This window comes from Durio zibethinus, chromosome 22, assembly GCF_047325235.1.
Source record: "Durio zibethinus cultivar Kanyao isolate XHJ-2024 chromosome 22, ASM4732523v1, whole genome shotgun sequence".
Taxonomy (NCBI): Eukaryota; Viridiplantae; Streptophyta; class Magnoliopsida; order Malvales; family Malvaceae; genus Durio; species Durio zibethinus.
This window is the reverse complement of record NC_143183.1, coordinates 5,814,256-5,838,127: the sequence shown is the minus strand read 5'-3', so window position 1 is coordinate 5,838,127 and position 23,872 is coordinate 5,814,256. Positions and strand designations below refer to the sequence as shown.

Below are 23,872 nucleotides of genomic sequence, written 5' to 3'. Positions count from 1 at the left end.
TTTTATTGATTCTCTTATTAAAAAATTGTTAAGTGCTTTGTGTTGAGTTAATTATGTGTGATGCTGGGTTTCCCTTTATTTTTGAGCTACATTCCCCTCAGTGCTGCCTACATTCAATTGAGGTGCATGTTTAGTGATTATCTTCTGTTGATCTATAGGAACCACAATTGTATCTAAACATAGCTGTGGCATTACTGATTTGTTGTTCAGAAACAACTGTGGTTCATTGCTACACCTGTCAATCATCGAAGTTTACATTCTTTTGGAAGAAGGGTGAACTTGTATAGGCACTAAATCCACTTCCAGATTTCGCCTTTCCTCCTTTATTTAGTGAAGAGAGGCAGAGATGCTTTAAGCAACTATGCATATAAAACTTTTAAGCAGAGATGATTTAAGCAGATATTGTGACTGGCCGTTTGCTGGATGTTTTAGGCATTCTCCTTGTAACTTGAGGTGATCCTAAATGCTGATAAATTGGGCATCAGGTCCTGAACTGTCTACTTTATGTTTTTAGTGGTTTTAGCATTCGTTTCTCTTCACTTAGGTTCGTTAATCATCAAAATTTTGGGGTGAATTGATATAGTTTTGAGAATAGTTCCACTATATCTGTCTTATTTTCTTTGAACATGTTTGATTTTGGTATGGAGAATCAAAAAGACTTTTGACTGTTGGTGTTTTTTATTTAAACTTTTTTTTTATAGTATTTATGTTCAATGATTTTTAATGCCAAAAAGGTGAAGGTTAATATAAATGGTAGAAAAAGTAAATTGTATTAGGTGCTGAAGAATGAAATGAGGATATAGTTTTGGGACATCTAAAAAGGGAAAATGGGACTAATAGAATGGAACAAAGGGAGTAAGACGTTCCTAGTTTTTGCTGAGGTGCATGCATCTTCAATGTCCTCACTTTTTGAGATGGAGATCAGATGAGTCATTTTCTTCTTTTATGTGACGTGGGATTTATTCCTTTTAAGTCTTGAGACTTTGACAGCTGGATTGAGGGATTTGGGATCTATGCCTTCCAAGTCTAGAGACTGTGACAGCTATTTAGCAGGAGTGCTTAGTTGGATTCTTGCAGTAAAAGGACCTTATGCTGTTTGTTCCCACATTGCCATAGGAGACATGTAAACTTGTAGATTTACTTGCTGTCTGAGTTGGTGGTTGCTTTTTATGCGATGTTTATCCAGATGGGGATGGTTTAGATAGATAGATTCTATATGGAGTGTATCTTGACATAGATTTTTTGGAAATACTTGAGGTTTGTCTGCAATACATCAACCGAGTCCCTTCTTGCTAAGTAGTTGATGAGCTAGATTTTAACATTATAGCTTACCTTAGGGTGTAGCCATTGAAAGCTATTAATGCTGAATCCTAGCTTTTGACTATTTATTTTTAAAATGGAATTAGGAAAGAAACATGAATCAAGACGATTAGTCTGGTTCTATTTTTGAAAATATAATTAAACAATCCAGCTAATTTTTGTTGCAATTAACCTGTGGACCAATTTCTAGACACTGAAATGTAGTTTATTGGTTGTAACTAATTCAAAAATGTGTGGCATAATTATTGTTTCTGGTTTGTCCATTGCAAAAATTTGTTTTTTCTAATCTCCTTTGAACAAGGGCTTCTTCAAATGACTCTTGTACAGAATATTATGCAAAAGAATCAGATTTTGAGAATTGCTACTGATAAGTTTTCATATTGATCTTTTTCTCAAGTTTTTCTTTCTTCTGTCTCTCTGTTACTAGTATCATTGTTGGGTGTGATGGGCTGGCAGTAGGGGCAGAGGGAGGGTTTACATAGAGCATATTGGCAGGTGCAACCAGAAGGGTGACTTGGGTTGTTTATCCTGCATAACAATGAACTGTCTGTGTCTTCGCAGCTTGAGTTCCTTGAGGTTTTACTGCTGTTGTAAGCAGCAAAGTTTATCTCAAGTCTTTTTGAACAGTGTAGTATTAATCTTTCATTTAGACCATTGAGGAATTGATTATAGAATATTTTACATTTATTGCAGTTTCTGGACTTTCATGTTATGCAAAATTTTTACAGATATTTCGAATAGAGGTATAGTAATACCATGCTAATACGTGTCTAATTTGATAGAACAAAATTTTAAGCTGTTGGTCTTGCTAAGTCTGGCATCAATAGATTAACAGTTTAATGTTGATGTTTAGTTAATCTGAGTTGCATGTTGGTGGCTATTACAGGTTGTCTCTGCTGCTCATTCTCTTTTTTGCTGCTTTGCAGTCCTTGTATCGGCTACCTTTTGTACTGCTATTTCATTAAATGAAAATCAGCTTTGCTTTCCCGCCACCAAACCCCCCCCCCAAAAAAAAAAAATCTGAGCTCGTTGATTCTTCTGGTGCTAAAATTTCATGAAGTGGGGGTGTTACTCCCTTTTGAAGATAGAAAACCTCACCTAATGTTAGGGATTTAAGTGGAAATTGAGGTGTCATAGTTCTAAAGATGAGGTGGGGGAAAATTGGTGTATGAATTTTTTCATACCGTTTATGCATTCTTTAAAATTTTATCTTAGATTGTCTACTCAGAAGTATCATATAAAATGTTTGCTGGACATGGTACAGTAGTTCTAAAATATATAAGAGGGAAGATTCAATGTAGGAATGTAGAGCAATGTGATCTAGTATGGTCAGGGAGGAATATTTAGAGGTCAAAAGTTTGGAGTTAACTATGGGTGAAAGGGTAGTGAACAATGGGGCTTTAATATGTCCAAAGAAATATGGTGAATTAGATTTGGATCATGTACTCTAAAAGTTGTAGAGTGCTTGGTACTTTGAACATTGCTGGTGACGAGTAACATGAACAGTGAATTTAACCTTTAGCTAGAATTTGAATGTTGATTAGGGTCTCAAAGAAAATCATGTGAGGTTTAAGCAGGCAAATCCAGGGTGGTTATATGTTTAGAACTTGCTGGGAATGTGATAGACTAATCACAAAAAGAAATCTGATAACATAAAAGACCTAAAATAAGATTCTTGACTTCTTAAATTTTCAGTAAACCTGGTGCCTAGTAAATCACCCTTAGCCCATATTATTCTATAGATTCTTTCTCCATCTGATTGCGAGGTAGGGGAAACTCAAAAGCTCAAAACCTCTTTGAGATAAGCTGCTGTTAGCTGTCACTCTACTTGCTGAACTACAAAACTAAAAGAATTAAATAAAACAAAATGTACTATATCTCAGTGCAAACTATCATAAAAGACTTAATAACCACTTCCTTATCTGATGTTCGAATCTCTTATTCTACTCGTTGAAACAAATTTGTTTCTAAGAATCATTTTATGCTTGGTTGATAATTGTTTATTCTTGTAGTGTCTTTCTGTGGCTCTATGCGCACTCAATTTGGAGGTCAGTGTTCCCTTTCTATCTTTATATTAAATGGCCCACCTATAGCTATGAGTCAATGAGGAAATCACTTGGTAATTAAGATTTCATGTATTTCTAAGACAAAATGAAGGTATTCTGTAATTTTGCTTAGATAATGTTATCAATGATATCTATGGTACATGCAGGAGATAGTTCCCTGGATGTACAAGGTTTTAGTTTTAGTGGATTATAAACGAGTAGTCATACTGGAAGCCAATAGTTGGATTTTCAAGTTGGGAAATAGTCTTAGAATTCATTCTGGGTCACTTTGTGTGTTGGAACTAGAGAAAATGCAACATCTAGGTGTTGCTTTGAGTACTAATATATCTTATTACCTTATGGTTTGTTTGGTGATGGTAAAACAACCTATACTGACACGATTTGATCCACCCCAATCCAATAGGGGTGGTTATTTTGAAATCGGGAGTTGCGTCAGAGGCGGGTTGGGTTTTTTTTAAAAGAAGTTGGGGAGGTATTGGAGGTGAGTTTTAGGGTACTCCGTCCCGAGCCATCTCAGGATATGTATAAAATAGATATTTTATTATTTATTTAATTTTAGATTTATATATGTATATATTAATAAAATTATTATTTAATATCTTAATTTAAAATATTAATTTAATAAAAATATTATATTTATATAATTAAGATATAATTTATTTAAAAAATAATATTTTTATAATACAATAATAAATTAAAATCATTAAATTAATTCCGATTGGATGCAGGTGGTTATACATATATGTGTTAGGTTGGAATCGGGTATAAAACAAATAACCCGATGTCGGGTTGGATTGGAGTTGGGATATAATTTTCTAGGAGATGGGGTGAGCAAAAATTTATCTTGACCCGATTCGTTTTCATCCCTAATTTGTTCCATATTTTCTACGGATTAAAAGAGTCTCTCCCTCCACCCACGCCTACTGCCCTGGAGCCTTATTCCTGTTTAAAGCTTCAATCTCTTTGGCTGTCATTAATCATTCTCTTAACCTCATGTTTACCTGTGGCTTTTCTGGAGGATCCAGTTCCAAAGTTGTACCATGATGCGAGGATAAGAGGCTTATTGCAAGTAGACTATTGAACTGTAATGTTGCTCATTGAATCACCTGTACCTCCCTCCCCAAATTTAGAAGTGATAAAATCCTTGTAGCACATCTTCTAATGACTTATGACGTGGCCTTTTTTGGTTGAAGTATTGCTTAGCCATGTTAAGTGAAGTCTTTTAACCTGGCTTTTTTAATGTAGTGACTAACTAAATAGGGAACTCAATTATTTTATTTGCTCATAATGGCAAGGTGATTTTCTAAAACCTTTTAAAAAATTGAGGTGATAGATGGCAAAGCTTAGGAGGTTGAGGTAGAATAGAAAAAGAGAGAGGAGTGAGCTTGCTACCATGAATTTAACAATTTACTTGTGGCTATGTGTATTCTACACCTTTTAGCCTTTGTTATGTGCGCTTGATCGACAATGAAGAATGATTACCTTCTTCCTTTTTGTTTGGTTAGGGCCTGTTCTTTTTTTTATTTTTATTTTTTTATTTGGTATCAATGTGAATGATTGTTGATAAGCTGGCTGGTATTTATCTTGATCCCTCTGCTTTTTAGCTTGGGGTAATAGGACTTTGTAATAATTATTATTTTCAATTATTGACCGTAGTTGAAAAGTAAGCTGTATTAACTTTACCAACATAGTCTATGCTATGTAGAGAATTCAATTGAGAATAATATGGTCATTACATGTATGCTACAGGTTTTGGCAAATCATTTTAACTTGAAATATCTCGATTTCTGGTGTTGCAACTTGGATATCCACCGATGTTGACAGGTCCAAAGCAGAGCAAACTACTGCAAAATGTTGAGGTAAATATTTGACATGGATTCTTGAGCCAAGGCAATGCTTGGAAATTTTTTTAATGATAGGAATGGTTCTCACAAGGATGTTTCTGTCAAAGTGTAGGTAGTTAGAGAACACTTCAAAAGTTTTTGATAAAACTCACCTGTTTATAAGGAATCATGTACTATTTTGTATATTTCATATAAACTGTTGCATACTACTATGAGTTTTGTTTTCTGAGGTAGCTGATATATATAGTAGATATTATACAATGCTATTAGTTTATGTCTTCCTTTTTCGTTTTATTTTCTTTGTCTCTCTTTACGCTGGTTTCCGGAATCATAGGCTTTTGTACCTAATAATCTATTGAACTGATTTTTGATAAATTGTTTCTGGTGGAACCTCCTTGATATTTGCGTAAGTATGCTGTTCATCAATCTGAGTCCCCTGTTTGTACTGCTGGTTGAGTGGGGAATATGATTAGATCTCATAATTTGTGTATTTATGTTGTGTCGTGTGGTATTTTAAATTGTTAGATCTAAAAGTGGTCATATAGTTTTCCAATTAATATTGGAAGGATTACTTATATAAATGAGAATGATGATGATAGATCTCTGAATATTGATGAAAAGTGTTGAGTGTTTCACTGGCATGAGGTAGCTATAAAAGCCAGGGTTTCGTAGAAAATAATAGAAGTGAAATGTTAGGGAGCTACTAAATGCACCCAACTTTTTTTTCTCTCTAATTTTTTTTAATTATTTGTTAGTGAAATTATTTAAGTACTTTTTTTTTTCAAGTTTTTAGATATTTTTCATTTATGAAATGTCATAACATTTCTCTGAAAATGCATTTTATAGAGTGAAAAAGTGAAATTTTATAAAAAATTGCAAAAATAAAAGAATTTTATTAAAATTATTTATAAACTAGTGTAATAAAAATGTTGTTATTAAAAAAATTATAAATTTTAAAATTAATAAAAAATTAGTTTTATTATTTTAATTTAAAATAAATAATAAAATATAATGAGATCTTAATTAAATATTTTATTTTTTGATGTTACGAAACTATAAAATTTGATTAACATATAAAGAGATAAAATGTTTTAAAATTATATAAGTAATATTATTAAATATTTGACAATTTCATTAAATTTAATATGTTAATAGAAGAAATTCATGTGATAAGTAGATAGATAGGAAGATTTTTCCAAAGAATTAAGTTTAATTAAAATAATTGTAAAATTTTAATAATTGATAAAAAATATTTAATGAAAATAATAAAATTTAAATTTATAAAAAATTGTGTTTGTTATTTTATTTTTAATTTAGTTAGGTTTCATAAGATATTATATTTTTTCTAAGATGAAAATAGTAAAAATAATTTTTTTATTAATTTTAAAATTTATAATTTTTTTAACAATAATTTTTTATTACATTTATTTATAAATAATTTTAACAAAATTTTCTTTTTTATAATTTTTCATAAAATTTTACTCCAACACCCTCAAAAGTGCATTTTTGAAATGTGTTATGATTGTTTGAAAGTATATTTTCAAAAAGTATTATAACTTTTTGAAAATGGATTTTTAAAAGTTATAAAACTTGTAAGTAATTTTATATATAAAAAATTTTGTAACAAAAGGAGATATATAGAGAAAAAAGGGGGTGCATTTAAATTTTCCCAAGATTTATACGGTTTCACAGATAATGTAAGTAGTTTTCTGTAAATTGAGTATTAGAGCTGCTCACCCAGAAGATCCATGGAGTCATGGACCAAAACACCTATCAGTGTGCGCGGTTTTTTCATGCAATTTTTATCAAGCCAAACAGCAGCAGTTAATCAATGGCATGGCTTCCTAGTTATCAGAATCAGATATGTTTGTTTCATTACATAATGTATCTAAATATATGTTTGTTGTTGTTGGCCTATCTATAATTTTTCTTAGTATCCAGGATTTGAATTTTGATCACTTTTTGAGTCATTTAGGTTTCGAAATTGATTCCCTTCTTGAATTGAAATTAGAAATTAGAGGGAAGCTTGCAAGTTGCAATAGTGCAGCTGCAGGATATATGACTGGAGAATTTGGTTGGGGTTTTTTGCTGCCTCCCAATAACAGAATGTAACTCAAATCACAAAGAGTTGCATTTATTTTGGTCCTACACTATTAGGCGATTATTCTAAAAGATAAGTGATAAAGAGTATTGAGTTGAACTTCTCAAAGATTTGGTTTTAGGAAATATTCTATAGTTTACTCTTTTCTAAAACTAGCTTGATAATTTTAAATAGTAATACCAAAAAATTTACAAAAATAATATAATTTAAAATTTTGAAAAAATTATATAAAGATTTGACAAAAAATATATACTTTGTGTTTAGAGTATCAACACAAATTTAATGCGATAAATTTCATGTTTTATATTTATGTTTGACATGAAATAAACACAATATAAAACATAGTTTGTAATATCTACTTAAAATTACTAAGGAAGAAAAGACAAGAAAGAAAAAATGAATCAAGAAAAGTAAAAGAACAGCGAGGATTCATGACTTCCGACTCTTTCCTAGTTTCCTCTACACATTTGGCATCTCATCGGTCATCTATGATCCCTTTATTTTCGGATTAATACATCTATTTGGTTTTCTTTTTCGTTTTTTTTTTTTTTTTTTGTTTCCTGAAAAGCTTGAGAATTTTATGGAAACTTAAATTATATACAGAAGTTTCATACACAGAACAAAACAGATTATATGGAAACTTAATTCATTAAACCTATATACGGAAGTTTCATTGCCTTTGACAACAAAACGAGTCAAAACCAGGGATTACATATCTAACAGTTGATGCTACACTCAAGAGCTCTTTCCATGCTAAAATGTACCAAAAAAAAAAAAAAAGAAATAGAAGCACCAAGAATCATTGAACATATAACATATTGTATGCAATTTACTTGCAATGAAAAGAAGATGTGATGAGGCTTGATCACGCTTTGTTGAACTGGACTGTGGCTGTCGTCAAAGGGAGGATGTTTCTTCCATATCCATGCTGCAGAGACTTCAGATGTTTCTGAAGTTTCACAAGAAGACCTTCATAAACTGGACTACCCCTTTTCTTTGTCTCTCTTAAAGCAGTTTGGAGAACATAGTTTCCATATCGATCTTTGGCAACTTGAAAAAGTTGATTGCTCTGAAGAAATTCATGTACCACATGATCCATCCCTGATGATCTCAAGCACTTCTCCACTACATGACTTCCTCCTTTCTGCATGGATAGTTTTACATATTAACCTTTCAGTTTTGAGCAGATTTTGTCGATGATGGCAGGATTTTGGAATCCCAGGACGCATTGCACAACAAAGTTGCCTGCAGGATCTTGTGCCAGGTACACCACATGATCATAGATCAAGTTGAGAAGTTGATCTCTTCGAGGACCTTTGATGCGGAAGGTGAAATTGTTCAAGGATACACATCCTCTCTCATGTGTGGCCAGTTTGAGACATTTATCGATGGCTTCAACGTAGAGCAAGTCATTCTTCTGAGAATCAACAACGTCTAGGCACTCCAGTATCACATATTGTCCTGTTATATTGACCATCAGTTCCCAGAATTTGTTGCACAAAGCTTTCACAACCTCAGTAACCAATGGTGACTTCTCAAGCACTTTGATCAGCTTGTTAATTGAATAACTGCCTTATCTATCAATTGATGCATCGAAGATGTATCCACAAGAGAATATTAGTTTCTCCATAATCATCCGCAGCTGATTTTCGTCTTCTAACTCAATCAGCTTCTTAAATAGATAGCGTCCATATTGGTTGGTCATCAACTGGAATATGTACTCAATAACCTCTTTAAATATCAGGCTTTTAATTTCGGGTCCTTCAACAACAGATCCTGCAATTTTTTGGAGCCATATTCACTCATGGCCAAAGTAATAATCCAATTACCTGGCGATGGCACAATGCCATTTATCTTTTGTTGATTCCAGACATCACTAGAATTCGCTGTACTGATGTTGAAACCATTGCCCAAAAGATTTCTTTCTGTGGAAGTTCTTCGGGATGAGAAGGAAGGCGAGGGTTTCCATTAGAAAAACCATTGAACAAGTTGACATTATTGATCATGGAATCTTTCTGTCTCGTGATGTCAGATATACAGGTATGGTGCTCCAAAACCATTCGCGGTATTCAATGTTTTCCCCGTCGGGTTTTCAGCAAAACCATAGGTTTGATAACCCACACTATTTAGGGTCATATGGTTGCTCAATCCAGAACCAGGAAAGACGCCTGTCAAAGAACCATTCAAAGGCAACGACGAAGAAACCCTGTTGACCTGAGGAGTAGTAGTCGAGACACTATCAATAGCAAACTCGCCATTCTTTAAACGAAGATTTCCAAAAGAAAACTGAAGGGTTTTAAGAGAAGTAGAATCCATGGAAGCCCTTGAGTTGGGTCTTTTAGGATCAGCATAGTTCTCCATGGAAATACTTAGAGAACTAGAAACAAGATAAACGAGAAAAAGAAGAGAGGAAATGAAGAAGCAGAGAGAAGGAAACTCCATGGAGGAGCTAACAAGTAAAACTTTCCTATTTATAATACTTGAAATTGTTCCTAGTTTGTATGCAGGAATTCAAGTTTGGGTTGTATCAAATAATGGGTTGGTTCAAGATTACAAGTTCTTTTAGAACTAGGATTAGTGGTATTTTAGAAAGAGAGCTGAATACTTGTTTACCAAAGATTTCGTCACCATCCTCAAGAATGAAATCTGGGTTTTAAATCCTGCCATTAAAAAAAATGACCTGTCAAATTTCATTAACTCACCAGGTGTGGCTGGTAATAGTAACCCGAGGGTTCTTGGCCCTACAAATTATGCAACCCCCTCTAACATGTATATATGCTTATATTAAATGCACTTAAATTGGTGCTCTAATAAAAAAATGTTAATTTTATTATTTTTTATGTTTTATAAATTAAATTTATGTATTATTATTTAAGAGATATTCCAATCACATTTATATTTATTTATTTATTTATTATATCTAATAATTATTATTTGTAAATTCTTAAAATCGATAGATTTATTATAAATTTTAAATCACTATCAAATGAATTTAATAAAAATCAAATTAACTTTCCAACTTTATCAACAAGATTTAAGAACCAAATACCAAATATATTTTTTCTTTTTTATTTTTTTAGTACAAGGAGATCGAAGTTTAGATTATTTAAAGAAAGCGAAAAGGAGATTTAGTTTACATCAACTCCTTTCTTCATATAATTTTTACTTTTATTTTTACTTTAAATCTCTATCACATGTCGTTGTAATTTTTTTCATCTGACAGATAATATTTAAACTATAAAAAAAAATATCAAATTTCTAATCTCAAAATTTTATCTTTATTATTTTAAAAGTATATTTAATTTTCTTGTTTTAATAAAATATTTAATGATTAACTTATTCATACTTTTTTATTTCACTTTTGAATTGTTAAAAAAAATCAAAATAATTGTGAGTAATTAGTAATTCAACAATTAATTGTAAATTATGTTATTATTAAAAGAATAATATTGTCATAATAATATTATTATTTTATAGTTTTATACTCATATCATGCTTTTATTAGTATATTGTTTGCCTATATATTAATAAGCATGATAAAATACGTCTTAGAAAAAAAAGATAGAATATATTATATGTTATTAATTAGTACCTTCTAAATTATATGTTAAGATCCATTATTGTGACTCATATATGTTTAGTGTTCATTAATAATTTAAGTGAGACATATATATATGTAGATACATATTTTATCCACAAAAAAATAATAAAAAAAAAGTTAAAAAAAAATTGGTTTCAACTCTGGCAACTAAAATCAAGCTGCTAGAGTGATTTTATTCTCCTTCGCCATAACTTAATTTTGTAGCATGAATTAAGGAGCCATGAAAATCTTTCTGAATCCTAGATTATTTGAAATTTGAAGACTAAAAAATGCTCTATAAAATTGAGCCAAAAGAGAAACATAGAAAACTTAAGGAGATTGCTTGTGAAAGAAAAAAAGCAAAGAACACTACCAAAAAAAAAAAAAAAAAAACCAAAGGAGGACATTTTCTTGGGCAGCTTCTAGGTTAAAAAAAAAACCAACTTAGTCTTCCCAAAGGACGAACCAACAGCAAAGTCAAATTTTTTTTTACAAAACCAAAAAATTTTTCAAAACAAAAATTTTTTATTTGAGCTTTTTAAAATTTTTTTGTTAAATTCTATTTTAGAAAAAAGATATTTAAAAGATCAAAAATATCATTTTAGGAATTAAAAATTTTTTTTTTGAAATTTTTTAGGTAATCAAAAACTAAAAAAGTTTGATTTTTTCGACGAGTAGAATCTAAAAAATCCAGCGAAATTTGGAAATAAGCCAAAATTTGAAATTTTAAAAATTTTTTTGCACCGGTTGAAATTTTCAGCCACTGGTGCATGACAACCACTTGTTGAAAATTGAAAATAACGGTGATCGGTGAACGGAAAAAGCTTTTAGAAAGAAAGGCTTTGGGGGTAAAGAGAAAGAGAGAAGAAAGAAAAAATAAAAAATGGTTCTTTTATAGGCTGAGTAAAATGGTGTCATTTTAAGGCATTGACACGCACCTGATTTGCGTAGGATGTGCGTGGACTGCCTGACAACTCGACTTTGTGATGAGTTTGCCTTTTTCTTTTTTGGTTTTACTTTCATTTTATTTTATTTTTATCTTATTTCATTTTATTATTTATTATATGATATTATTATTATTTATTTATTTATTCATTTATGTTTTTAGAAATAAATAAATAATGGTAAAATAAAAAATAAATAAATGGTAGGTTTATTAAAATAAAAATAAATAAAATCTTAAAAAGTATAATTATAAAATATTTAAATTTTAAAAAAATAAAATTTTTTTGAATTGAGTTTTTTTATAAGCAAAATATTTCTTGAATTTCACTAAAATGTTAGGATAATTCAAGAAATTATTTTGTTACATAATAAAAATAAAAAATTAATAATAATATATTATTTGAATCAATATTCTAAAAATATAATTTTTAAAAGAAAATTAAAAAAGGTAAATTTTTCTCAATTATTGCAAGTAAAAGATTTATATTTTTAGATTTTGCCAGTGAGTCAAGATAATATAAAAACTATTTTTCTAAATAAATATTTATTTAATTGATAAAAATAAAAATAAAAATAATTCTTTAAATAAATCTCTTAATTATTAAAAAAATATTTTTAGATTTCACCAAAGAGTTGGGATAATTTAAAACAAAAAACAAAAAAATATTTTTTACTAAATAAAGGTTTATTTAAATGATAAGGAAAAATTATAACAATGACAGAAAACAAGAAAAATTAATTAAATATTTAATTTAATCTTGTAATTATCATAAATAAAAAATGATTTTAATTAAAATCTTGTTAGAAAGTTGAGATGATCTTAAAATTTGTTTAAAATTTTTAGAATTTAGTCGAAGAGTTGAGATCATTTTAAATTTAGTTTAATAAAATTTTGAGATTTCTTCAAAAAGTTGGGATAATCCTAAAATTAGTTTAAATAAATAAAGAAAATATCTTATGACAAAATTTTGAGAATTTTGTGAATGATCAATATTCCAGAAATTTTTTAAAAAAAGTTTTTATAAATTTTACCAAAGTGTTGAAGAATTTATAAAATACGATAAAAATAATAATACTAATTTCATAACAACAAATTTTTTTTATAAATAAATTTTAGGAAATTAAATTTAAATATAAAAAAGACAATGTCATCAAAACTAAAGGATTATACATGTTTAATTGGTACTGTTCTTTGAACGGGTGATGTGAGGGTGCTAATACATTCTTGTCTTGTAACCATACTCTTGGATCGTACTATGATTTCACAGATTTAAACTTCTTTTAGTAAATTTTTATTAATTTTAAGATTTTTATTAAAAGATGATATTTTTGGATGGCTAATCACACCCTATAAAAAGATTGATAACGACTTTGTAAATTTTCACCAAATTTAGTGATCGAGTTCCCTTAGACGAAAAATCATTATGATAGCTTGGCGATTCCACTAGAGGTGCTAGAGAGTCAAGCCAAAAATTAAACATGTGTCATCCAAACTTTGATTTTATGGTCTTTCAATATTTAATTTTAATTTCTTATCTCGTCTTAGAATAAAAATAAAGAAAAAAAAGTAAAAATTTGATGGATTCATTTAGTTTTATTATGTTATTTTCTTTGTCTTATATTGTTGCCAAATATATTGTTGATTTTATTTTGATTAATAATGGTTACATTCCCACACATACATGCACATTTACATTCATGTATGAGCTCTATACCTGAGTTCCCAAATCTATCCCTTTTTAGGAGGAAGTAGCATACTTACGCTTTTGTGAGATTATACTGTCTCTATTTGGGCTAGTGAAATACTTTCACTCAAGTTGAACCCTTTTCGTCGATAGCTCATTATGGGTGAGGATCAAGGGACTTACTAGTTCAGAGTGGATGACAATGAGGATCAATTTAGGAACCTTTTTAGCCTGTGTTTATTACCAAACCTTGTATACAGTGAACCTTAAAAAGAAAGCCTTAGATAATGCCATACCATTTTTATAGATTGTACCTTAAATTAGGACACATAAGGGAATATTTATTTTAATATGATTACTAACCCTATTGTGTTTTGCTCTCATTTTGTTTCAAGATCATGCATCATCATAAATATTTGCATATGGGATATGATTGTCATTGTGCCAATATCAATAAAAAGATTTTCAATCTTGCTATGAAAACACCATCATGATGTTCTTAGCTTCGAAACCTATGTGTATGAAGAGACTAATATGGTGATAACTCTATCTTTAAAAGTTTAAAGTAGAATGGGAAACTATCTAAAAGAATCTAAATAGGAAATTTTGCTTGAAGAAATCAAATAGGGACTTCAATAAAATGACATCTCTGAGTTGGTCAAGATTTGGTGTCGTGTAATAACTCATAGGAAAATGGTTATCAAGAAAAAATATGGTTATATTGTTTCACTCTTTTTAAGGTGCCTACAAAAAATTAGTTGATAAGAGCTCTAGTTCAGTTTTGGGATCCTGCTTATAGATGTTTCATATTCAATAAGATAGATGTGACTCCGATGATCGAAGAGTACACTACATTGCTATGGTTGCATTTTTTTAATCTATTGGCGAGGTCAAAAACTTGGATCTTGAAAGAAACTTGCTAGTATGATAGAGGTTCTTACTTAGAATGTGAACTTATATATCCAACAAAAGGCAAAAGTGATTACATCTCATGGGAAATCTTAAGTGATTACATCGTCAAACACTTAAAGGATGAACGAGGCATGAGAATGATCGCTTTAGCAATTTATGGCTTGATTATTTTTCCAAAGGTCCTAAGGCACATTGAGTTATCAGTAATTGAATTCTTTGAGTAGATGGATAACAAAATCAATCATGTTCCTTCTATATTGGTAAAAACTTTTAGATCATTGAATCACTATTGAAGAAGAAGAGAGCATTTCATAGGGTGTACACAATTACCCTATATTTGGGTAAAAGGTCATTTTCAGCATTTTATAGGTAAATTTAATCCTATTTATAGTAATAAAATTAGGCCAATTGAAGCATGCTGCATTGTTGAGTGGCCAAAATCAAATTCCAAAGAAGAATGGGTATTGATTTTATAAAATCTTACCAGTGTTCAAATTACATGAAGAGCTTCATGGATGCCACGGGAAGTCATGTTGTACAAGTGTGGTGACAAACCATGCGTTCCACTCTTAGGACCGTGATAAGGTATAAGTTATGCTCCAACAATGTTTCATCGATAATTGGGATCAGAGTAATCGTTCTGATGACTCATGGCCTTTGAGAATTAAAGTTCTCTTTCGAGAAACCAAAATTTTTGAAAAAGGTGAAAGAGATTATCGAAGAATGGAAATAGACTTAAAGAGTAGATTGTGGGGAGGTATATAAACAAAACCACACTTGAATATCTGATATGAAAGAGGTAACACATCAAAAGCAAAGTTGCTTCCAAAGAAGGAAGATAATGCCATCAAGAAGAGGCCTATCATAAAGAGGTCCTTGAAGATAAAAATATTATGAAATGTAAATTTAAAGAAGAAAACGAAATATGAAAGCTTGAAAAAAAAGCTTCAACATGAGATTAATGAGTAAAAAGATAAGATTGATAAAGTGAAGCAAAATCCCAAAGGCTTGAAAGAGAACAACAAGAGATTTTTTAAAGTTGGCATAAATCTATCACTTTAATGACCACAGAGCTTGAAGAATTTAGAAAGAATGCAAAATAGCTTCGGTCTAATTTGTTGTCTAAGGAATAAGACCTTAGTTAGTCTATGAAAGAAAAAAAGATACTGTAAGGTCTCGTAGATAACTTGAAATAGCAAATGTTCTATCGATGTGAAGCCATTCAAGTTTTGAGAAAAGAACGAGATCAATTTGAACATAAAGCATAGTATTAGAAGAAAAAATGTTTGCTGAAAGAATCTCAAGCCACTCACTTGGTAGACAGATAAAAGAAGTTAGTTTTAAAGTAAGAGACATGGCCAAAGAAGCTAAAAAAATAAAAGAAGAAATTTACCCAGTACAACATAGCCAACACTTGACTAATTTTCTAAATAGTACTCATGAGTAGTACAAGCATGTAAGGTGCTTTTTAAAAAAAATTTCATATTATAATGTGACATTATGATGTGATAGTTCGAGTTTAGACTTAAAATCTTTTGCAACTATTAGATATATAACAAGCACATCCTTTGTATTCATTTTTTCATGCATCATACATGTGTTTCATTTAATGCTAAATCTTAAAAAAAAATACATCATGACTAAAAGAAAAAGGCCTCGAAATAAACAATCTCAAAGAATTTCCTTTAACTTGATCAGGTGTAAGAATAGTTAGGCCATTAGAAAATATAGATCAAACCAATCGTCATCATTATAACACTCGTTCATAAGTTAGAATCATGAAAATAAGCAAGCATCTAGAATGGAAAGGATGAAGAAAATTCAGTTTGATATACAGGAGCAGATGATTAGGTCTCAACAAGAGTTGATAGAACAAATGACTAGGTCTCAAGAAGAGACTCGAACAGAAATGGCTACAATGATAGAGATGATAAAGAAAATGACCAAGAGAAAAAGGTAACTAAATAAGTAACCACCGAGAAAGAGGCTCAAGCCTAAGAAAATACTAGTGTCAGGGAGTATCCATTGTATCCATCAGGGTTTACTCTACCCTATACTCAAACCTCTCATCAAATGCATCCATAAATAACACAGCCTGAAAAGTAGCCACATTACCTCCCTTCATAATTTAACCATAGAGTCAAGGATACATTGGTCTAAACATTGGGGTAAGTCATGTTGAGCCCATTATAGTCCTAGATTTTGATCATATAAGAGAACAATAGAAGCTAAAGAAAGGCACGTCCAAATAATTTGAGAATATAAAGGTGCAGTAAAAATTAGATCTTTTGAAAAAAAGACTGTGAGCTATTAAAGGTGTAAATATTTTTAACATAATTGAAACCAGTGAACTCAGTTTGGTTCAAGATATGGTAATTTCACCAAAGTTTAAAGTATAAAAATTTAAAAATATGATGGAACCAAATGCCCTCTAACATATATCACCATGTTTTGTCGAAAAATGATCAGGCATACAGACAATGACAAGTTGCTTATCCATTATTTTTAGAATAGTCTTATCGGATTAGCTATCAAATGGTGTATTCAATTAGACCAGAGTCGTATTCATTCATGGAAAGATCTAGTCAAAAAATTTATTACTTAATAAAAGCATGTCACAAACATGGTTTTAGATAGACTGTTCTTGCAAAACATGAAAAAGAAGGCTAATGAAAACATTAAAAAATATGCTCAGAGAGGGCAAGATGTTGTTGTCCATGTTCAGCCTTTTTTCACCGAGAAAAAAATAATTATTCTGTTCATCAATTCCTTTTGAGCCCCGTACTATGATAGGTTCATTGGTCATGCCATAAAAAACTTTACTGATATCGTGATTACGGGTGAGATAATAAAAAATGCCATTAAGAATAGAAAGATTAAAGGGGGTGATATTTCAAGATCAAAGAAAGAAGGATCACCTAAGAAGAAAGAAGTAGAAGTGCAAGCTGTCACCATCGAAAAGTCAAAACCAAGATTTTTTACTCCTACCACTCATATCCTATATACCAACCTTCTTACCCAACCATTTCCAACATTTTCCAAAACCCATATCATTACTAATCAATGTAAATCTGGATACCTACCTTTTAAATAAATGTTTGTCCCTAAGTACCTCCACTATGACTTTTCCTTCAGTTAAACACCATAGACTTTAATCGAAGGGAATTTTGAAATAATCAAGAGCAACAACAATTTGATCCAATTCCTATGACTTACATGAAACTATTCCCTCATTTATTTTAAAAACAATTGTTGGCCCGATAACCCATAGAGCTTTTTATTTTAGAAACACTTGGTGGCCCAACAACCCATAGAGCCTTTCAAACCTTTATATTTGAAGTGGTATGATCCTAAAGCTTTCTGTGATTGTCATTATGGGATTTAGGGCCACTTTTTTAAAAATTGTACAACTTTCAAATGTAAGGTGCAAAGCTTTATTGATAATGGAATTTTCAATTTCACAATAAAGATCGGACCAAGTGTGGAGGCCAATCCATTATCCAATCATAGTGAGAGGTCAATAAATGCTTTAAGTAGCAAGACAACTTGAAACATCAAAAGAAAAGCAAATGAGATCAGAACCTTTATGGATCAAATATTTGCTATATTAGTGAAAGCTAATATGATTCGCCTAATACCTGAAAATTTAGATAATGAGAATTTTACATATAATCTTGATCACATTTGTGAATTTCATATGGGGGTGATTGGTCATTTGTTTCAGGATTGTGAAACCTTTAGACAGTAATTGCAAATGATGATGGATTCTTACCTGATCAAATTTTACGAGGAACATGAAAAAAAAACATGAAAAAAGTTTAATGAATTTTTTGATAAGAGATTCATCCAAAAGTAGGCCTTATCGAATGAATTTTGAGCTTGTTACCTTTTTTTATGAAAAAAAACAACGTGTTAAGGTTGATAAGCCAATTCATATGAATTTTAAGCTTGTCACCATCTCTTACGTTGAAAATTTGAGTGTTAAAATTGATAAACCAATTTGTACAACTATGCCAAAAGTGCCAATTGAGGTCCTTAGTCCATTTTTATACAAAATTGATAAGGCAATCCCTTGGCAATATGATTGTAATATTATATCACAAGGTTTGGATAATGGTTCCTTTCAATATGCTCATGTGATGTAAATACAACAAATATAACTAGTGTAGGGGGCGTAACTTGAAGTAAGTAGTGCTATACCTTAAAAACACTTTAGAAAGCACGAAAAAAAAAACAAAAAAAGGGGAAATGAGCTTAGTAAAAGAAGATAGACCATCAAATGATCAAGAGATTTAATTGACCACAGTCTTAGATTAAAAATATAAGAATTTGATTACAGAAAAAGAGGCTTGTGAGTTCTTAAAACTTATTAAGCATAGTGTGGTGAAGCAATTGAATTATTTACCAGCTTAAATTTTTATGCTCTCATTGTTGCTAAATTTTGAGCCTCATAGAAATGCCTTATTCAAAGTACTTGAAGCTTATATAGCTCATAATATATCTGTGGAGATACTTGATCATATAGTGGAAAATATCATAGTAGGAAATTTTATATCGTTTAATGATGATGAGATTTTACCTGGTGGTAAGGACGATGCCAAGGCTTTACATATTTCCATAAGATACAAGGATCACACACTGGCCAAAGTGCTTATTGATAATGGATCTTTTTTGAATGTCATGCCTATGACTACACTATTTAAATTGCTAGTTGACATGTTTTACATGAAGACGAGTCATATGATATTTAGGGCTTTTGATCGGTCTCATTGTGAAATGATAAATGATATCGAGCTGTCAATTTAAATCAGCCCATGTACTTTTGATATAGTCTTCTAGGTCATAGAAATCGCTCATTTCTATAGTTATTTTTTAAGAAGCTATAGATTCACATGGCATGAGCTATCCCTTTCACTTTACATCAGAAAGTGAAATTTATAATCGATAAAAATCTGGTCATTGTTACTGGTGAAGAAGATCTGCTAGTGACTAATCTATCTACTACATTATATGTTAAAATGGCTAAAGAAGTCCCAAAATATTTTTTCAGATCCTTTGAATTCATTAATGTAACCTATGTGGGTAAAAGACCAAAAGTGCCTATTCCATGTCTATCCAAAGCTTCCAAGATGGCCCTTAAAGAAATGGCAAAAAAAGTACAACAAGTATGGGTTAACTTACAGGGGATGCAATGACCATGGATGATACCTAAAAAAGATGATCAATTTGATATGGGGTAGAAACCAACTCGAAATGGAGGAATAAAGTTCATAGAGGAGAAAAGAAAAAAAAGGTTGGCTCATTTTTTAGGGTAAAAGGTAGAAACTGAAGGCTTGTCTTTTCTTCCCCTTTATGAGATTTTCATCTCAGCTAGCTATATCTATCCAAATGTAGCAAAAAATATAGAAAAAGGACCTACACTATCATTGAAGGATATCTTCACTAAATTTTCAATACAGATGGTGAGTGACAAAGATTCAGGTTGTTATGGGTGTATTTTACTCCTTTTGGTGCAGAACTGAAGAATTAACATGTTGAGGAGCTTTCTATTGTTTTTAAATTTTCTTCAAAATAATGTGTTGAACTTAATTTAAATGCTTTTGTTAAAAGCATTAAGTGTTTTATGTGTGTTTGTTTCTTTATTTTCATTCAAATAAATGACAAGCATAGCGTATTGGTTACATTCCTTTTGCCTTTTTCATTTCAATTCCTTTCATTACTATACATCCCTCTACATTTTATCCATTTTACTTATTTTTAGGTATCCAAATAATGAATGTGAAGATCATCATGATAATATTTCAGGATTTGATTTTAAAAATTCTATTTATATTGGTGAACTTGATGATGAAGAGAATATGAAATACCATGCTATATCCCTTAAACTATTAAGATTAATGGAACAAGAAGAGAAGCAAATCATTACTTATCAAGAAGTCACTGAAGTTGTGAATTTAGATGATGAAGAAAGAGGTTAAGATTGGTACTTCAATGCCATCACCAATAAAGTAAGAGCTAATAAATTTATTACATGAATATTTAGATGTATTTGCTTGGTCATACCAAGATATGCTAGGGTTGGATACCAAAATTGTAGTACATAAGCTACTTTTGAAACCTAAGTGCAAATCAATTAAATAGAAGTTGAAGAGGATGAAGCCTGAAATGTTGTTGAAAATAAAAGAAAAGTGAAAAAATAATTTGATACGGGATTTTTAAAAGTGGCTAAATATCTTGAATTTGGGGTGAATATAGTTCTAGTACCCAAGAAAGATGGCAAGGTGAGGATGTATATTGATTGTCAAGATCTGAACAAAGCAAGTCTAAAAGATAACTTCCCATTGCCCCACATTGACACCTTAGTGGATAATACCGCTAGGCATTCCCTATTTTCATTCATGAATGGATTTTTAGGCTACAATCAAATCAAGATGGCACAAAAAGATATGAAAAAGACTACTTTTGTGACATTATGGGGAACATTTTACTATAAAGTCATGCCCTTTCGATTTGAAAAATATTGGGGCAAACTATCAAAGAGCCATGGTAATTTTATTTCATGATATAAAGTACAAAGAAATAGAGGTATATGTTGATGATATGATTGTTAAATCTTGTGAAAAAAAAAATCATATGGCTAATCTCAAAAAGTTATTTGAGAGATTAAAAAAATTTTAGCTTAAGCTCAATTTGATTAAATACACTTTTGGGGTAACCTTAAGAAAATTATTGAGATTTATCATTAGTAAAAGAGGACTCGAGGTAAATCTAGATAAGATACGTGCCATCATAGAGCTACCACCTTTGCGCATGCAAAAAAAAGTAAGAAAATTTCTAAGAAGATTGAATTATATTGCTTGTTTCATTTATCAACTTACAGCCAAATGTGACCCCATATTCAAGATTCTTTGAAAACATGGGTCAGGAGAATGGGATGAAGATTGTCAAATGGCATTTGAAAAAGTAAAAGAGTACTTATCGAACCCACTAGTATTAATGCCATTTGTCCCTAGAAAACCTCTCATCTTGTATTTGATAGTGCATGAAAAGTCAATGGGATGCATTTTGGGGCAACATGATGAGACAAGAAGGAAAGACAAGCCATTTACTACCTGACTAAAAAGTTCACTGATTACGAGTTCAAATATTCACCATTGGAAAAGATATGTTATACACTAGCTTGGACTACTCATCAACTCAGATAATGGATGTTGAATCATACCGCATGGCTTATTACGAAGTTGGATCTAATCAAGTACATCTTTGAAAACCCTTCATTATTAAAAAGAATAACAAGATGGCAAGTGCTACTTTCTAAATATGACATCATGTATGTGTCCTAAAAAGCAATTAAAGGAAGTGCTATTGCTAAATTTATTACAGAAAACGCTCATAAAGATTATGTGCTTGTGACATTTGATTTTTTAGATGAAAATTTAATGTCTATATTGCACATAGATAAAGAAGAGCCTAATTAAAATGTATGGAAGATTTATTTTGATGGTGCATCAAATGTTTTGGTGTATGATATAGGAGTACTTTTTAATACTTTAGAAGGAGGTTACTATTCAATGACTACAAAATTAAGCTTTGATTGCACCAACAATGTGACAGAACATGAAGGATGTGTTATGGGTCTTCAAGCTACTCTTGAAAGGAAGGCCTATACATTAAAAGTTTATAAAAGCTCTGCCTGGTCATATATCAATTGTGAGAAGAATGAGAAACTAGAGATTTAATGTTAGTTCTATGCCAAAAGTATATATCATAATTGATCAAAAAATTTAAGAATATTTGATTTCATCATTTAACTCTAGAAGAGAATCAGATGGCTAATGCTTTAGCTATATTAGCAGCAATGTTAAAGCTAAATGAAATGTTGAAGTCTAACCCATCAAGTTGAGCTTGCGAGAGAAACCGGCTCACTATTCAAATATTAAGAAAGAAGTTAATGGGAAACCATTGTATTCTAACATATTACAATATGTCAAGTATCAACAATACCCAAAGTATATATAAGAGAATGATAAAAGAACTTTAAGGAGATTAACTATGAGTTTCTTTTTGGATGAAGAAATTTTATACAAGAGAAGTCAAAATCAAACACTATTGAGATGTGTGAATGCTACTGAAGCCAAAAAATTACTAGAAAAAAATCCACGAAGGTGTTTGTAGAACTCATGCAAATAGCCATATGATGACTAAACAAATCATGAGAACATGATACTATTGGTTAACAATGAAAAAAGATTGCATCGACTATACTAGATAATATCACAAATGTCAAATTTATGTAAACAAGATACAAATTCCTCCAACATCCTTGCATATTATATCAATACCTTGACCTTTTTTTATGAAAGGAATGGATGTGATAGGGCCCATTATGCCAAAAACTTTAAATGGACATTAATTAATTTTAAAGGTAATTGACTACTTTACAAAGTGAGTAGAGACGGCTTCATATACTAATGTGACAAGAATAGTGGTTTGAAAGTTTATAAAAAAATAGATCATATGCTAATATAGACTTTCAGAAAGGATCATTTTAGATAATGCTCTTAATTTAAATAATAAAATGATGAGTGAGGTCTGTACTTAGCTCAAAATCAAACATTACAAATCAGCACCTTATCATCCGAAGATGAATGAGGCAGTTGAAGTGGCCAAAAAAAACATAAAGAGAATTGTTGAAAAGATGACAAATGTGTATAAAGATTGACATAAAAAGCTACCATTGGCATTACTTGCTTATCAAACTTTGATTCACATATCTACAAGAGCTACATCATTTTCATTGGTGTATGGGATAGAAATAGTGATGTCCATTGAAGTTAAAAATTTTTTTTCTACGTTCTCATGAAAGTACAGTTAGAAAAAGCTGAGTGGGTTCACGTTGAGTATGAACAATTAAATCTCATTGAAGAAAAAAAACTAGCTGCACTTTATCATAGTCAATTGTATCAAAGAAGAATGATGCAAGCTCATAACAAGAAAGTTTGCCCTCAATAATTTCAAGAAGAAGAATTAGTATTGAAGAAGATTCTTCTTAACCAACGGATCATAAAAAAAAAATAGACTCTTAATTAAAAAGGCACATATGTGATGAAGGAAGCCTTTTATGGTGGAGTGTTGATCTTGGAAAGAATGGATAGTGATGATTTATCAAATCTAATCAATGTTGATACAGTACAAAAGTACTATGCTTAAAAAAAGGTGAAAAAACAAAGTGAACCAAAAAGATATTTGAGTTGAAAACCTAAAAAGGCAACTTTTATAAAGAAGCATTGAATAGAGTGGGGCAATTCTCAATATATGCCAGAAGATCTCATTAGTTTTATGCTAGCTTGGTTTGTTGCGATTTCAGAAAGTCAAGGGGTATGAATAAAGGGTTTTCAAAAAAAAAATCCATGATAAAT

The 23,872-nt window shown here is 30.6% G+C and overlaps 2 protein-coding genes across 10 annotated transcripts in view; one reads left to right on the top strand and one right to left on the bottom strand.

Annotated features, from left to right (window-relative positions):
* LOC111307863 (ENHANCER OF AG-4 protein 2-like) overlaps positions 1 to 23,872 on the top strand; it is a 59,864-nt gene that overhangs the window by 11,876 nt on the left and 24,116 nt on the right. For 2 of the 9 annotated variants that reach the window (XM_089751650.1, XM_022906162.2), the window contains one exon: positions 5,136 to 5,504. The gene's annotated coding sequence lies outside the window, so the exon portion shown is untranslated. Of the gene's footprint in view, positions 1 to 5,135; positions 5,505 to 8,508; positions 9,878 to 23,872 lie in introns of those variants that run through there. The other 7 variants (XM_089751648.1, XM_089751647.1, XM_089751645.1 and 4 more) reach the window with 7 other exon arrangements.
* On the bottom strand, positions 8,197 to 8,808 carry LOC111307060 (putative pumilio homolog 21). Its single transcript, XM_089751461.1, has 2 exons — positions 8,566 to 8,808; positions 8,197 to 8,475 (listed from the first exon to the last, which is right to left on the bottom strand). Exons 1-2 carry the CDS (start codon positions 8,806 to 8,808, stop codon positions 8,197 to 8,199), a joined length of 522 nt encoding a protein of 173 aa, XP_089607587.1.